Here is a 16888-nt window from a genome sequence, read left to right as displayed (position 1 = left end):
AGAATGCAAGCTCACATAAGATTCTCTGCTAAATTTTAACCTGGGTCCTTTCTTATATGTGTGTTTTGTTTTGTTTTTAAACATACCTTCTATGCCTCAGTTTTGTGTGATGACAGAGTGGCCCAGTGTGATTTACTTGCCAAGATCCATCCAATTTGTCAGTTAGATTTCCTAGTGCTGCTGCCAACTTGATGTCTTCTTAAAAGAGTGTTTCAGAGAGGGAAAATGAAATCATATTGTTTTTCCCTTTGGTTAAGAGATCAAACACCCACCAAAAGCCCTGGGGTTAGTTTCTTAGTAGATAAAAATAATTCTTCACCATTTTCGAGCTCAGAGCAAATAACTCCCTCTGATGAGTCATGTGGTATGCAGGCACCCCAGTGATCTCTCAAAGTCATAAACTGGCATTTTAAATATATTTATTTCCAGCCATGTTAGAAATTACACACAGAAGAAAGCATGAATTTATACCATTAACAAACATAATTGTGGAAGTATTTGACAGTACTTTGACACTTGCTGGTATTTTCCAAATCTCATAATTTATAGACACCTAGGAGTTATTTTAGTTATTTTAGAATAGAACATGTTTTGCTATTTGCGAAGCTGCCAATATAAAATGTTTACTATTTAATTGTTCGTGCCAACTGAAGACCTGGTTATCATGGGGAACATTATTGTAAATGATTTGAGAGCCCGCAGTGGCACTGAGCGCTGTGGAGGGAAACACCTGTGTGGTAATAGCTCCCGAAAAGCCAGGGTGTACAAGATAAAACAGCACCTCCCCTGCAGGGAGACACATTAAGTCAATCTGTGATCCACTGCCAGCACCCCGACTGGAGCCATTTTCCAGGCTCAGCCAATCACGACCCTTGTGAGCTCTGCATCTTGTTCCAATTCACAATTAACTGTTAATTGACCAGCATTTTATGGTCTGCCAGCCGCCAGCTTGAGAGTACTGCATCTCTGGACATGAACTGTTTCTTACTTTGTTTGAAATGACATGGACATACCTTGTCACTGAGCATGCTTGATTTCTGAGCTCTTCTTTAAGGTATGATGTAAAAGGTGTGTGAGATGAAGAATAGTGGAAGAAGGGGAAAAAAAAAAAACCCTAGGAAAACCCAGTCTTCTGCTTGTGAGTGTGCGGAAATATTATCCACAAACTCCCAATCACCAACCACACACTGTATTCTTCAAAGAACCTACTTTTGCTGGCCCATCTGATTGAGAACTTCCTCAGTAGATATGGTTTAAGGCAATGGTTTTCAACCCTGCTGCACATGAGAATTTCCGAGAGAGCTTAGAAAACTTCTGTGTCCGGCCTGTACCCCAGACCAATTAAATAAGGATCTTGGTGGTGGAACCAGACATCAGGATTTTGTAATCTCCCCAGGGGAGAGGGGGGTGGGGAGGGGGCAGAGAGTTCCATCTTTAGCCAAGGTTTGGGAACTACTGCTTTATTTATTCATTCATGCCTGTCATGCGTGGGATCTTAGTTCTCCAACCAGAGATCAAACCTGCACCCCCTGCATTGAAAACTCAGAATCTTAACCACTGAACCTCCAGGAAAGTCCTGAGAACTACTGCTGTTATGGTTCCGTACCCACAGCTACTAATGCTTTGTTGCATACTTACCATGCACTGCTGCTGCTGCTGCTAAGTCACTTCAGTCATATCTGACTCTGTGCAACCCCATAGATGGCAGCCCACCAGGCTCCCCCATCCCTGGGATTCTCCAGGCAAGAACACTGGAGTGGGTTGCCATTTCCTTCTCCAATGTATGCAAGTGAAAAGTGAAAGGGAAGTCGCTTAGTCGTGTCCAACTCTTCGAGACCCCATGAACTGCAGCCCACCAGGCTCCTCTGTCCATGGGATTTTCCAGGCAGGAGTACTGGGGTGGGATGCCATTGCCTTCTCCAATGCATGAAAGTGGAAAGTGAAAGTGGAGTCACTCAGTCGTATCCGACTCTTCGAGACCCCATGGACTGCAGCCTAGCAGGCTCCTCCGTCCATGGGATCTTCCAGGCAAGAGTACTGGAGTGGGGTGCCACTGCCTTCTCCAACTACCATGCACTAGGATAAGGTTTTAAGGGATGGCCTCACTTAATCCTCTCCACAACTTTATGAAATTCAGTCCTCTCAGTTGTTCAGAGAGGGAGGACGTGGCCGTAGCAAGCTGAGTAACCTGTCCAAGCTGCATGCCTGCACAACGTCAGCTTGTATCAGTAGTTGGTCAGCATGCCTCTAAAGCTCATGTGGCTCTCTCTGTGGTACATGGTGTACTCCTTCTCCATAGCAACCAGTCACCCTTCTTCTGCCTTGTATATACTCAGCACAAGAAACCTTTCAGTTTGTCTGAAACTTTCTAGATAACTCTTCATATGCTGCCCAGAAGTTTCTGATTTGATTATTTCTCTGTGTCATGTTCTTCATTAAATAGATTTACTCAGCAGACATTATTGAGTGCCTACTGTGTGCCTGGAATTAAGTGGAGACATTAGACATCTCAGTCCCTTTCGTCTTAGACCTTATATACTAGTTGGGAGTGACAGACAATAAACACAAGTAATTACATATGGTGAGGTGCCTTGAGGAAAATAAATGATTGTACAGTGGGGTTTGCCTGCAAGGAAAGGATGCTGTGTTAGCTAAGAAGGTGCACCAAGATCTAAACAGTGCAAAGGAGCCAGCCATGTGGAGATCTGAGAAAGGAGGACTTCAGGGGGAAGACCCAGCTGGTGCAAAGGTCCTGAGGCAGGGTTGAGTATATGTTCTAGGGACAAGGGTGGGCAGTGAAGGGCACTTGAAAAGGGAATGAGCTGGGAGGTGTCAGCAGAGGCCAGATGACACAATGACACACTCTTTTTCCCTCCCCTATTCTACTTAAAAAAAAAAATCTAACACCCTTAAATAACATTTATATAAGACTTGACAAAAATGCTTTCATCTCATTTAATTCATGAGATATAAGAATTATTATATTATCATCTCCATTTGATAGATGAGGAATCTGAAGTCCAGGGATGTTAAATGCCATTTAGCAGTCAAGCCCTGGAAAGCTGGGGCACCAGGGTTTGAGGAGCCCCGTCCGATGCAGCTGATCAGGATTATGCCTGTGAAGCAGCGGTCCCCGACCTTTTTGGCACCAGGGACTGGTTTTGTGAAAGAGTTTCCACCATCTGGGGGTGGGAGTCGGGGATGGTATCAGGATGATTCAAGTACATTACATTTATTGCGTACTTTATTTCTGTTATTATTCCATCAGCTCCACCTCAGATCATCAGGCATAAGATCCCAGAATTTGGGACTCCTGATATAAAAGGGCACAGTGCAGGGCCGGTTATATATTAAGCATTTAATAAATGACAGTTACTGTGATGATAAAAATCACTGAGAAATTTGGCCCTTCCTCCACTGATAAATTCTTCCTTAGTTCAAGCCAGGACTCAGACTAAACTTACAGAAGGCAAGTCCTTCCAGGGTTTTGGCCTCTAAGAAGTTATTATGAATTAATGGTGCAATCCGTTCTTGTTTTTCATCCGTGGAAAATATGCAAGTCAAGTGTCAAGACATGACAAGCAAGGAACCTACTTGTTAGAGAATCTAAGTGAATGTTTATACACAACTGACTTCTCTCTCCTCAATAACACTCTCCTTTCCTTCCCCCAAATCCAGACTCAATCTGTCTTTTGTATTTTTCTGTTAACAGCCAACAGACACCAGTAAATTCTCTTTCCTTTGCTAGTAATTGTCTCTTCACATCCTAAAATGCATCACACAGTTATAAGAAACCTACCTTGTCTCCGGAGGAGAAAAAACAATTCTCATTCATTCATTTAGTAAACAGTTTTTGAGTTTCTCCTGTACGGATATCCTGAGCTTGCCACTGAGTAGCATCCAATAATAATCCCATTTTCCACCCCATTTCTTAGGAAAACTTCTTTGGTTCTAAATGTTTCTCTTCCCATGATTTTTCTTAGCCCAAAGCATCAGCCATTCTTTCCTTGCATGCACACGAATACATGATAGGTGTTTACAGGAGAGCAGGACAAAATGTATTTCATAGGGGAAAAAAAAGTTTGTCTGCTTAAATCCTCAGAGAACTAATTATAGTTTATGATTCAAAAGGCAACTTTAAATTCATGACTGTTGGCAGTTTGTGTAGATTCCAGTTGGGAAAATGGCTTAACGTGTGTCATTGAAAATAAAAAAGGAAACAATAGATTTTTGACACATCATGCTTTTAAAACAAACTGATAAATGGATGGTGGTGGTGGTCAGAGAAACAGAAGCTTCTCATACACTAGAAGGCTTAGAGGAGCTTCACAGAAACCTTTACGATTTTCATTCTTCTTGACACTAAAGGAGAAAGCATTGCTAAAACCCTGAGTCTTATGGAGGTAATACAGAGCAGACCTTCAGAAAGCAATACATTTCATTCTGGACTTAGAGATATAAATTGTTTATTTTTGTGTGACATTTAAAAAATACATTTTAAGTATCCAAATAAACATAGTAACTATAGAAAATTAGGACCATCCATTGTTAATGTTTTTATGCATACTTCTAGATTTTCCTATGCCCATGAATGTGTGTATAATATATGCTTTATGTGGATAAAAATGACTGTATTATTTTGTTTTTACAAAAACTGAATTATACATACCCTTTGGTAAATTGCTTGTTTTTCTACTTGACAGATTATTATTTTGAGTCTACTTTTTCCCCGTAAACCCACCTTTATTTTTTTAATTAATTTATTTTTAATTGAAGGATAATTGCTTTACAGTATTAATGTTGGTTTCTGCCCTACATCAACATGAATCAGCCATAGGTGTACATATGTCTCCTCCCTCTTGAACCTTTGTCCCACTTCCCACCCCACCCCACCTCTCTAGGTTGTTACAGAGCCCCGATTTGAGTTCCCTGGATTTTGACTCTACTTTTAAATAAGGGCAAAGAAAATTGCACAGTTTCCCCCTCGTACTGCAAAAGCCACCTTCAACGTTAGAAAGCTCTTTATAAATAAATTTCTGTCCCATCATGGAGCTGAAGTCTTACTTCCAGATACACCACACTATTATTAATGGAATAACTCTCACTGTGTTACACAGAAATGTAATTCAACATTTTAGAACTCTAAGATGTGTACACATTGCAGAAGGATATGGATCCTTTCTCAGGGCCCTGAAGGTGCAACAACAAAGATCATGTGGAATATCTCACTGCAGGGCAAAGTCAGGAGATGCAGACACAGTGATGAGACTCTGGTGAGACGGCACTGCAGGCAGAGCTGGAGGATTTAATGAAGGGGTGTTTCTGAGGTGGGTTTCACAGGATAGATAAGTTCAGTGGCTGAGGGCAATTTCAATGAGAGGAATTCAGTGAGAGGGAGAGAGAAAGAAGAGAGATAACTGATCAGAGAGAAAACCTCAGAAAAGTCATGGAGGAAATCTTTATTTTTCACCTGTGTAATTGACAAAGATCTTTTTTAAAGTGTTACTAACAAAGGTCAGCTGAGATATGCACCATCACTATTCTCTGTTTGGAGTGTAAATTGGTACACTTATTTCTGGAAAGCAGTTTAGGATATATGCACTGATAGCCTTAAAATGGTCATACTTTTCAGCCTAATGGTCCCATTACTGGAGAGATAATTAAAGAGGTGGCCAAAAATTTAGATGTAAGGGTCTGCATCAAATTGTTACTCATAGTCATGCAACTATGGGGAAACCCTAGTTTTCAAGCCTAGTGTTCAAGTTTACACAAAATTCATAACTGAATATAATTTTTAAGTGTTCTACACTGAGCTTATATGTTTTTCCTTTTCATTTTATTAAACTTTGAAACAAAGAAAATACAGGTTGTCTATCCAGGAAGTGAGTAGTCCCACTTCTCTGGAGCCCAGATTATATTCAAGGAAGTCACGGGAAATAAGATGGGAAGAGAGGTATGGAGAGCTTCCAGGGGAGATTGGGACCCTGGTAACTGGTTGGATAGAGAAAAAAAGTCTGTAAGGATGCTGAAGAATTGCAGGTGTCATTAGGGGACTTGAGGTGCTTTGGGTGCACAGTAGGAGAAATGTAAGTACTGTATTGGGCCCTTTGAGTTGGAGATGTCATCTGAACATCAAGAGACACTTTCTAGTAGTCAGTTCTGGAGCCCAGGTGAGCTGGCAGGGTTGGCCATTCATTTATTCACTCAATCCACATCGGTTAAGTGTTTGCTGTGTGTCAAGGGCTGTATTAGATCCTACAGATGCCAAAAGAAAGGGTCTTCTGTTCTAGTGGGAGATCTTTGTAGAGGTTGGGAGCGGAGAAGAACAAAGGGACCCGTGCAGAAGAGGAAAGCTTTGGGCTAAGAGCAGGACTAGAGCACCTCCTTGTACCTCCCAGGGGCTTGGCAGTGTCACAGGCTGGGATCGCAGTGTGTCTGGCAGACAAGAAAAGGGCTGTGGCCGGGACAGGGTAGGTGTGCTTGGGGATAAGGGGCTTGAGTTCTGGGAAGAGAGTCTTCAGGGCAATAGACAGTGTTCAAAGGGGCACAAGAGTCTTGGGCTCGGTTCCAGAGGCAGGCAGGCCCCAGGGGAGTGATGTGATGGGGGCATTGGCAGCAGCAGGGGGTCCAGGTGATCCTCCAGGGCAGGTGGGGGTCTGCTTCTCTGGATTTATCCGCCCCATCGGAGCTGGACTCTGGGCTGCAGGTGGGGCCTGGCGAACTGGGTCTGGTCTCTACAGGGTTGGCAGGAATGGGGCTGGTCAGGTGCTGCTCAAAGCCAAAGAAAGTGAAGATTAATAGCATGGTGAGGCATTGTAGGCAACAGGTTTTGATTTCTTCTTTTAGAAGTTTAATAGTAAACTGGGACTTGCCCAGCAGTCCGGTGGTTAAGACTCTGAGCTTTTACTGCAGGTTGTGTGGGTTCCATGCTGGTTGGGGAGCTAAGATCCCACATGCCATGTGGTGTAGCCCCCAAAATAATGACAAATATTTTTAAAACAGTAAGGAAATGAAGAGTAATAGAAAGTCCTTCAGTGAATTATAAACCAGAGAGTGGCAGTTTGAGGTTCTTATTTTTTATGATAGAGGAGCTATATACCTATCTGTGGATAAAGGAAAGAGAATCAGTAGAGATGGGTGTCTGGAGGTGAGGGGAAAGAAAGGAGGTATTTGATGAAACAAATCATGGGGAAGGTAGGAAGCGGTGGCCTCAAAGGGGTAAGTGAAGCTTGGCAAAGAGGAGGGTTGCTGCGATAATATGTTGGCTCAGTGCTGAACAATATGTTTGTTAATGTAATATATGGGTTTCATTATCGTAGAAATATAAACACCGCTAGAGAAAGTTTGGAAAATAGAAGCATAACCCCAGGTGGTGCAGTGGTAAAGACTCTGCCTGCCAACGCAAGAGACACAAGTTCGATCCCTGGATCAGGAAGATCCCCTGGAGGAGGGCATGGTAACGCACTCCAGTGTTCTTGCCTGGAGAATCCCATGGACAGAGGAGCCTGGTGGGCTACAGTCCATGGGGTCGCAAAGAGTCGGACACGACTGGGCACACAGCTCACACCTGAGCGCACCCCGACATACACACTGAGAGAGTTTGGAAAATAAAAACGTAATCCTACATTAACCACAGAAGCCATGATTACTTTTGTACATTTCCTTCCATGGTAATATTAACAGACTTTTCCCATGGTTTTAATCAGAGTACATAAATGCCTTACATCTTGCATTTTTCACTTAACATCACAGCACACATATTTTCTAGGTTGCTATATAGTCTTCATAATTTCTTAAATAATATTCCTTCAGATAGTAACAATAATTTATTTCACTAGTCCCCTAACTTTGATTTTAAGTTTTTTAAAAATGTATAATAAGAATACGACTATAATAAAAAATGTTCAAGTACATACGTATTTTAGGTGATCTCCTTTGGCTGGATTCTCAGAAGTTATATTAGTAAGTCAGAGTATGAACATAATTTTCATGGTTTTTGTTATCTTTTACTTTGTATTTGCCTCAAAATTTCTAGTTCTCAATTTTATAATAACCAGAGTAACTCCTTTTTTTTTTTTTTCCTTTTCTCCAAATTTTTTACTTTCCTAAATTGGGAAGTCCACACAGTTCAGTGTAGAAAAAGGCATCATAACCTCCCAGAATTTTCCAAGCCAGTGATCTTTAGTGTCGCCTTTGGTGGTTAAATATCCCCAGTGAGAGGAGCTAGGAAATTCAGTGCAGTTGCAGAGTTTTAATTCACTTGGGTTGCTGTGCAGACCCCGCTTACACCTGTACTCTGAGTTGTCTCTTGCCTACTAACCTCTTCCCTCTAACCTATTTACTGCTTACCTCCTAGCTTCATCCTCTGCTCACATGGCAGATCCTGCAGGGAGGCCAGAGATGATGCATGGGAAGGTGGCCCTTCCTCTGTGCTGGGGCTGCTTTTCTTGGTGAAAGCAAGTGTTAATTGCTCAGGCATGTCCGACCCTTTGCGACCCCATAGACTGTAGCCTGCCAGGCTCCTCTGTCCGTGGAATTCTCCAGGCAAGAATACTAGAGTGGGTAGCCATTCCCTTCTCCAGGGGATCTTCCCAACCCAGGGATCAAACCTGGGTCTCCGAGATTACAGGCAAATTTTTTATTATCTGAGCCACCAGGGGTGCCCCCTTCTTGGGGAGGCTGAGCTCAAAGTCACCCACTCGCCCAGCCCACTGCACACACCTCAGGGTATTGGCTCCACTTCAAAGGCAGCTCTATGTGTTAAATAAATAAATAAATAAATAACTATGATAAGGTGGCCATAAATCTGAAAAGTCTGGCATTATCAGTTATCACTCATTTTCAAATATGCATTTGGAGTGGATATTCCAGTTTTGGGTTGTGCGTGTATTTTTTTTTTTTTAATAAAGACCTTTTGAAGAATTGTCTAATACTTTACACTCTGACATGCTGTGCTTGACCTTAAAAAGCTGACAAGGCTGACTTGTAATTTGGAAGGGGCAAGAGGGTTGAGGAGCAGGTGAGAATGGGCTGGTTTCTCGTGGGATGGCTGAGTCCAACCCCCCTGGACTGGCTATCTGCCCACGGAGAGAGCTCTGCTCTTTGGAGCCCTTATCTGGCCGGCAGGCTCACAAACGCACAGCCTGGGGGACAGACAGTCTCAGAAAGGAACACTGGCTTTATGAAGCCTTGCCACCGCTTCCAGGAGAGCAGCTCTTCTTGACTGCAAAGAACAAGGCATTATTGCTGAAAGGTAGAAGTGAGTATCCTGAAATAGATGCTGTGCTCACCCTGATGCTATGAGCAATTCAGTAGGAAAATAAAGGACCGAAGAGATAAGCGTGTGTCCGGGGCCTCTTGCTGACACACGCACCTTGTGCTTTACCCTGCAGATGTGAGCAAGGATGTGTCCTGCACGGAGACCTGTTCCTGTCCCTCCTGTTCGCTCCGAGTCCCCACCATCAGCGACTTGCTCAATGACCAGGACTTACTAGATGTGATCAGGATAAAGCTGGATCCCTGCCACCCAACAGTCAAAAACTGGAGGAATTTTGCAAGCAAGTGGGGCATGCCCTACGACGAGCTGTGCTTCCTGGAGCAGCGACCGCAGAGCCCCACCCTGGAGTTCTTGCTCCGGAACAGTCAGAGGACGGTGGGCCAGCTGATGGAGCTCTGCCGGCTGTACCACCGGGCCGACGTGGAGAAGGTGCTGCGCAGGTGGGTGGACGAGGAGTGGCCCAAGCGGAGGCATGGAGAGCACCCCAGGAGCTTCTAGACCTCGGCTCCTTCTCATTGGCCTCTTGGACATTGAAACAAGCGCAGGTTAAGGAGCAATGTGAATCTGTTCTTTTTTTTTTCTCTTTTCCCACATTGTGCTGCATGCAGGATCTTAGTTCCCTAACCAGGGATCGAACCCATGGCACCTGCACTGGGAGAGTGGAGTCTTAACCACTGGACCGCTGGGAAAGTCCTGACTCTGTTCTTTTCCAGGTTTAGGAGAAGGGCCCGGAACCATGGACACTGGTTTTCCCCAGAGCTGGCAGTTTTGTGGAAGGGTTGGGTATGTTTTTGGTGGTGGAATTTCCTTTAGTTTTGCACATCTGTTTTAATTTAATATTTGAATCTGGAATTGGGGAAAATGTGTTGTAAGCTCCTACGGGGACCAGGGCCAAATCTATAATTGGAATGGATTCATGCCATGATGAAAATAAAAGTTCCCCTCCTTTAAATACTGAAGACTGAGATTGGAACTAAGGTGGTTGATGGCCCGCAAAGTCATCACCCGCCGGATGAGTAATGACACTCCCACAGCTTAGAAGAAAACCACAGAGAGCAGTCACCCTTGACTCTGTTACTCTTTTTGTTACAAAGTGCGTAAGTGAACTTACAGGTTACTGGCATTATGTATTGATACACTCTAGGACACAGGTGCCGTCTTTCTCATTCAAACACTTGCATAATCTGGGTGCTGACAAAGAGGTCTTTGCTCGAATATTTTTGAAAGAAATGTTTATTAAAACAATTGGTTATTGGGAAGACAAAGTCAGGAATTAGCAAGGTAATAAGGACCACCACGGGAAAGGTATTGACAAAGAGTTGGCCCTTCCAGTATCCTTGACTTTTCAAAAGTTAATTTAATATTTATTTCTATGTCTTTTCTATCAGGTCAAGTGTTTTGCCCCAGAGAGAAAGCTCAGTTGAGAAATAAATAAAAATCTGGGGAGGGAGGAGGGGTTCAGGATAGAAGGGACACATGTATGCCTGTGGCCAGTTCATATTGATGTATGGCAAAATCCATCACAATGTTGTACAGTTCAGATATTGTACATCACAATTCAGCCCATGGGTGAAACCCCCTCTAAAACCTACTATCTCAGCTTAAGACAGAGCCTCAGTATTACCCAGCACATTAGCCAAGAAAGAGAAATCTTTAATGATGATATTGGAAGGGGAGCTGTGCTTTAAAATCCAAATTTTAGAGGATTTAAAACCAAATGAAAGATTAGATCCAAAGAAAATCCAGAATTCTTGTTTGATGGTTTACAGTGGAAGGTGTGGAGGATGGGAGGGAAGCCTTGGTTTACTTGACAGTTTCATAAAAGTGCTATTTGGTTTTGGCTATAGGCTTAGAAAATTAAGGTACTTCATCCAGTTTGGGAGGATTCTGTATAAATCCCTGACTAAAAGAAGCAAAAGTGATGACTAACATTGATAGGAGTACAAGAAAGATAAGGATTAACTCAAAGTTATTTTCTAAACCACTGACATTTTTTCCCCACTGTTTACAGCAGTTACAGAGGTTGCTGGTATGTAGTCATCAAATGTTATCTCTAAACTTGCAAAATTACTGTAGAGACCTACCGATCACTTCCGATTTAGTCAGTGTTAGTCACACCTAGCTCGTCAGATTTAGCAGATAAATGCCAAGTTTATCAAAAGATGTACTTAAAGCAGCAGTCAGAAATAAACGGTAAGTTTTAAAAACTGGGTTCTTTCGCAACTTGATGTCCAGTGGGGTGGCTGGTACATGTTGATTGTCTGCTGTGTTCTTGCCACCGTCCAGAACATTTGATTTTGTACCATGTTCGGGATCCCAGGTGGGGCAATGGTGAAGAATCTGCCCGCCAGTGCAGGAGACGCAAGAACTCGGGTTCTATCCCTCGGTCGGGAAGCTCCCCTGGAGTAGGAAATGGCAGCCCTCTCCAGGATTCTTGCCTGGAGAATCCCATGGACAGAGGAGCCTGGCGGGCTGCAGTGCATAGCATCACAAAGAGTCGGACACGACTGAGCATGCCCAAGCACGTGCATGTGGTGTTTTCGTTAGGCTGCGTGTGACGTGCTCTCATATGTTAGCCCAAGATGTACTATGGGAAAGTGCAGATGAACCTTTCACATTTATTATGGACATTTAGGGAAATGGAACCAAAAGGGTGTGCTTATTTAGTGTTTTGTGGTTCCAGACCCTCAAGTCAGAGGGTCATCTCTCCTTGGATCCTGACACCCCCTGGTGATGGAAGGAGGGGGTCCCAGCATGACAAATGTCCTGTGGGATGTGTTTCCAATTTCCAAACTGCAGATTTCAATCTCAAAGCTGACTTTTTTTTTCTTTTTTTTTTTTTAAATTTATTTAAAGCTGTTTTAAAGCTGACTTTTTTTTCAAGTTTTTTTTTTTTAATGTGGACCATTTTTAAAACATTTTGAATTTAAAATTTGTTTTTACTGAATTTGTTATGATATCGTTCTATGTTTTGGTTTCTTGGCCAAGAAGTGTGTGGGATCTTAGTTCCCTGATCAGGTATTGAACCCATACTCCCTGCATCGGAAGGTGAAGTCTCAACCACTGGACCACCAGGGAATTCCCACAAACTTAGAACTTACCCTCATAGACACCCGAACGTGGTACGGTTCATAAATGTCAGCTGAAATTACCTTTGAGTTGGATCAGAAATGTTGACACAAGAGTGCAGATGGTTCGGCTATGGGCAGAGCTAAGAACGCTCCTTTATCTTTATGTTCAGGAATTACAGAGACACCCTGAGACCACAGAGCACCACCCACTCATCTCTCCATTGGGCAGCATTAGTTCCAAAGCCCTGATGGCTAATAGTTTCCATCACTGGCTATAAAAGCTTAAGTTTCTATTATAATTGCATAGCAGAAATGCCAGGGTAGAAGGGATTTTTTTTTTTATTAAATAGGAGTTGATATAAGTATGTTGTTTTAATTTCACTCTATCATTATTTGCACATATCGACATCTACATTCATTGGCATTTACCTTAGGAAAAGTTGTAATTATTAACAGTATGATATTAGAAGAGAGAGATTTAACCAAAAATTATTTTTAATTAAAGTTGATTCAGATTATAGACTTTGACCAAATGGAGGATGACTTTCATCTGTGTTACATATAGAAATATCAAAAGTAAATCTCAACTGAAACAGAACTATAACACAATTCTGTAATAATCCCAAATAATTTTCTTTAAAGTTTACTTTTCGTAGATAAATACTGTATTAGCCTGACTATGCTGATACTTTACAAAGGTCAAAGCGGAAAGGAAGGGAATTACTTTATGACTGATTGATCAAATAATTGTTAAAATGTATTCATTAATACTTAAAAGCTTTGTTTTGTAGGAATCCATATTGAATTGACCACACTATGAACGAATCTGCTTTTGATGAGGTCCTTTTGCTATTGGAAGGATGAATTCTTTTTAGCTAAGTTCCAAGGTACACTCTTTTAAACAAAACTCTCACCTGCAATGTTATGGTGTAATGTGTTGCGGTTCTATGTAATATGCATTTTATCTGGTTGCAATAGAAAATTACTACTTGCATGGGAATGGAAAGCAAAGTAGACACCACACACACCCAGGACATATGCACACAGAGGAAGACTCACGTGGAAGGAAGAAATGGCAGCCCACTCCAGTATGCTTGCCTGGAAAATCCCATGGGCCACGGAGCCTGGTAGGCTACCGTCCATGGGGTCGCAAGGAGTTGGACACAACTGAGTGACAAATAAAGCAGAGTTATTTAAATTATTAAATAATTTAACTTAAGTTAAATTTAAATAACTTAATTTAACCTTAAAATTATAAGATTTTAAATAGTTAGGTCTTAAATTGTTTGCCTGGATTGCCCATCAGTATTCAAGATAACTTGTATGAACAAGTCTTCCGTTTTTGACATTAAATAATAAATATTCGATAATATAGAGGGACTTCCCAGGCGATCCAGTGGTCAGACTCTGTGCTTCCACTGCAGGGGACCCAGGTTCAATTCCTGGTTGGGAAACTAAGATCCCACAAGCTACATGGCCATAAAATAACAATGTAGAAAATGCATGGTGATAGGCAAAGATGCTGCCCCTCTGTCATCCTGTAGGGTAATTTTTATGTGGTGCTGCCCTCTGCTGGAGAATGAAATTTATTTGCATCCTTTCAGGCTTGGTTAAGACCAGCCTGTGTGTGTGTCAGTCGCTAAGCCGTGACCCCACCAGGCTCTGGCTCCTCTGTCCGTGGGATTCTCCAGGCAAGAATACTAGAGTGAGTAACCATTCCCTTCTCCAGGGGTCTTCCTGACCCAGGGATCAAACCCCTGTCTCTTGCGTCTCCTGCGCTGGCAGGCAGATTCTTTGCCGTCTGAGCTACCTGGAACCACTAAGCCCTAAGACCAGCCTAGAACCAACCTTTATTGATTATTGGTTGTATGTTAGAACCCTTAGAAGTAGCCCACTAAAAAACAGGAAGAGTGCAATTATTTTACAGATTGACAAATATTAATGGAATGAGGCTGGCATAATTGAGATGAGGGTTCCTGTCCCCTGAAGGTATCCCCATCATGACAACATCCATCACTCAGATGAAATGTGGAACAGTCAACCCTAGTTACAGTTCCTCACGCTGGGAATTCTCCCTAAACACTCAGTAGGACTTTTCCTCTGTGATTTAAGGTTAGCTGTCTGTGGTCTCTTTTGCTTTCAGTTTAATGATGCTTCGTCTTGAACATCACGAGAATAGTGGCTTCTGTGTAAAAAGGCAAAGGGATTGATCTCCCTCGGTTACAGCAGACTTCAAGGAAGAGTGCTAGCTTCCTCTGTGATACATAAAAGAAACACGATATTTTAAATACAGTCCTAATAACTAAGATCTAGCAAATTTCTTTCTCTCTTTCAGATGAGTGAATATATTTCATTTAGTTTTGAGGCAAGACTATCCTTATATTAAAAACATTTTTCCACTTCTGTTCTCCCTGTTCTAGAATCTTCCTCTCCTCTGGGTTCGTGTTTCTGCTCTCTGTATTGCTTGTTTTAGGGCCAGTTCCTCAGTCTTTGAATCAGATTTCTTCTATATGCCTGTGGTCTTCTTAATCCCGGTGACCTGCTAACATTGACTTCCTCTTTTTTGCTTATACATAAGAGGATTGTCTTTCATATTTAATGACACTTTGGACCTAAGAACATTGAAACTATTTTCTACCCTTGTAACCAAAACATCTGCAACTGTGTGTAGCGGAAGGGACTGAAAAACAATCTCCCTCCTGATTCTGTGATTTCCTGCCTGAGAGTTCCAGCTCCACCTTCTGAAATGTGTGCACTTGTGTATAAATGGACAAGGGCAAATCTTGCTTCCCATTTGTTTGGAGAGTTGTGACCATGATGCTGAACCAAGTGCTGGGCAAGTGGGCGCCGTACCTGGGGGTCCTCTCACTTAGAGGAAGACCCAGAGCAGAGGAGGGGAGACTGTTCTCTTTGTCCCCATGGCCATCTTAGCCAAGGACACCCCTGAAATCAACTCTGCAGTTGAAGAGATCAAAGCAGTCAACAGTGCAACTTGAAATGAAATTATCAACCCTTCTTGAAATGTAGATTTAGTTTCTCATGGTCCCTGAGCTGAGCTGAGCTCTTATGCTTGATGTGACCTCCAATGACCATTTTCCTTTGAGACGTACCCTCGAAAGCTCCATGGAAGACTTCTTCAGCAATGCTTTTATATGACTGAATTTTTGTGATCCTTTATATGTCTTCATGCTGTACTTTTGAAGATGCCTTCATTTTGATGTCCTGCATGGTTTTATATGTTCCTTTATAAATAGAGATTATTTTAAACTATCATAACAGGTGCTATAAAATTAAGTGGATGTCCACCGTAACTCTGATTGGTGTTTTTATGTAGATTCTAACACAATCGTTGATTCCTTTGTTCTCTTGGTCAGTCATCAGTCAGAAACCTAGTGACTTTCTACAATGCATCCCAGGGATGCAAAGGTAAGCAAGACCTTCCTACCCTCCAGGAGCTTTAGATAAGGGAGAGTCATTGTACCCGACGAGAGACATTCCTGGAGAGGGTGCCCCACACACCCAGGAACTGGCAGAACAAAGTGAGAATCACTGAAGTAGGAGGAAACTCAGGTGAATAAGTAGTCTGATGAAGTGTTTCGGATGTTGTAATACCTGCACGTGAAGAATGTTTTCACAGTCACTTTCTGCCTCTCCTAACTTTCTCTGCCCCAGGCTGGTCTACTGAGCTGCCAGACACCCCAACTACCAGCTTGACATCTCCATGCAGCCGCTTCCCAGGTACCTCAAATCCAACCCGTCCTGGAGAGAACCCATGGCTCCCCCATCCACACTTCCTCTTCACCAGAGTTCCCTACCTGACCATCTACCTTGCTGGTACATCATGCTCAAGACCTGCCCCCAAATGTCTCTTAAATCTCTTCCCTTTACTCCACCCTCACGACCGTCCTAAGCCAGGCAGCCACCCTTTCTCATCCTGCAGCAGCCTCCCAAGTGGTCTCCAACCACTGGACAAATCCTGCCAGCCCATTAACTCCTTCAATGGGCTCCCACTGAAGACAAAATCCCAAATTGGCAGCATGCCCTCCAAGGCCCCGTGACTTGCCTGTGTGGCTTGTCACCGTGTCCACTCTCCCGCAGCGCCGGAAGCGTTAGCCACACTAGACTGAGGTCCTTAGCTCGCCACACTGCAGCTGCATTGAGACCTGGTCCTGCCACCCTTCCCTAGCTCAGCCTCTTCAGGCCCCAGGTCTTGCCTCTAACACCGCTCTTACCAGGAAAGCACCCCTGCCTCCCAGACTTGGTTGTCTTCCTGTTATATTTACCCCATAGTACTCATCACCATAATAACCTGATTACTGGTGTCAAGCCCGCTCGGCTGCAAACCACAGAGGATGGGGCCTTGTTTGTGGTTCACTGTTATCATTAGCACTAACTGGCCTGGAGTGATTCGAAATATGCTGAAGAAATGAAATGGAACTAAGAAAGTAATACTTTAAATAAAGTGAAAGCTTTAAAAATTTTTTTTAACAGTATCATGGTTCTTGAGGAGGAAAAATGTTATAAATAGAAAATACCAAAT

The 16888-nt window shown here is 42.8% G+C and overlaps 1 protein-coding gene across 1 annotated transcript in view; it reads left to right on the top strand.

The window, feature by feature from the left end:
• The window catches only part of LOC120860442 (ectodysplasin-A receptor-associated adapter protein-like), a 151285-nt gene extending 141436 nt beyond the window's left edge, over window positions 1–9849 (top strand). Inside the window, exon 8 of the mRNA XM_040236241.1 lies at window positions 9393–9849. Within this exon, the coding sequence (XP_040092175.1) occupies window positions 9393–9775 (383 nt within the window). The 3' untranslated portion in view covers window positions 9776–9849. The remainder of the gene's footprint in view (window positions 1–9392) is intronic.
• Window positions 9850–16888: the final 7039 nt, after the last annotated feature.

Source organism: Oryx dammah, unplaced genomic scaffold, assembly GCF_014754425.2.
Source record: "Oryx dammah isolate SB20612 unplaced genomic scaffold, SCBI_Odam_1.1 HiC_scaffold_11077, whole genome shotgun sequence".
NCBI classification, from domain to species: Eukaryota; Metazoa; Chordata; class Mammalia; order Artiodactyla; family Bovidae; genus Oryx; species Oryx dammah.
Note: the sequence above shows the minus strand (reverse complement) of the source record. Positions and strands in the feature narration are given on the sequence as shown.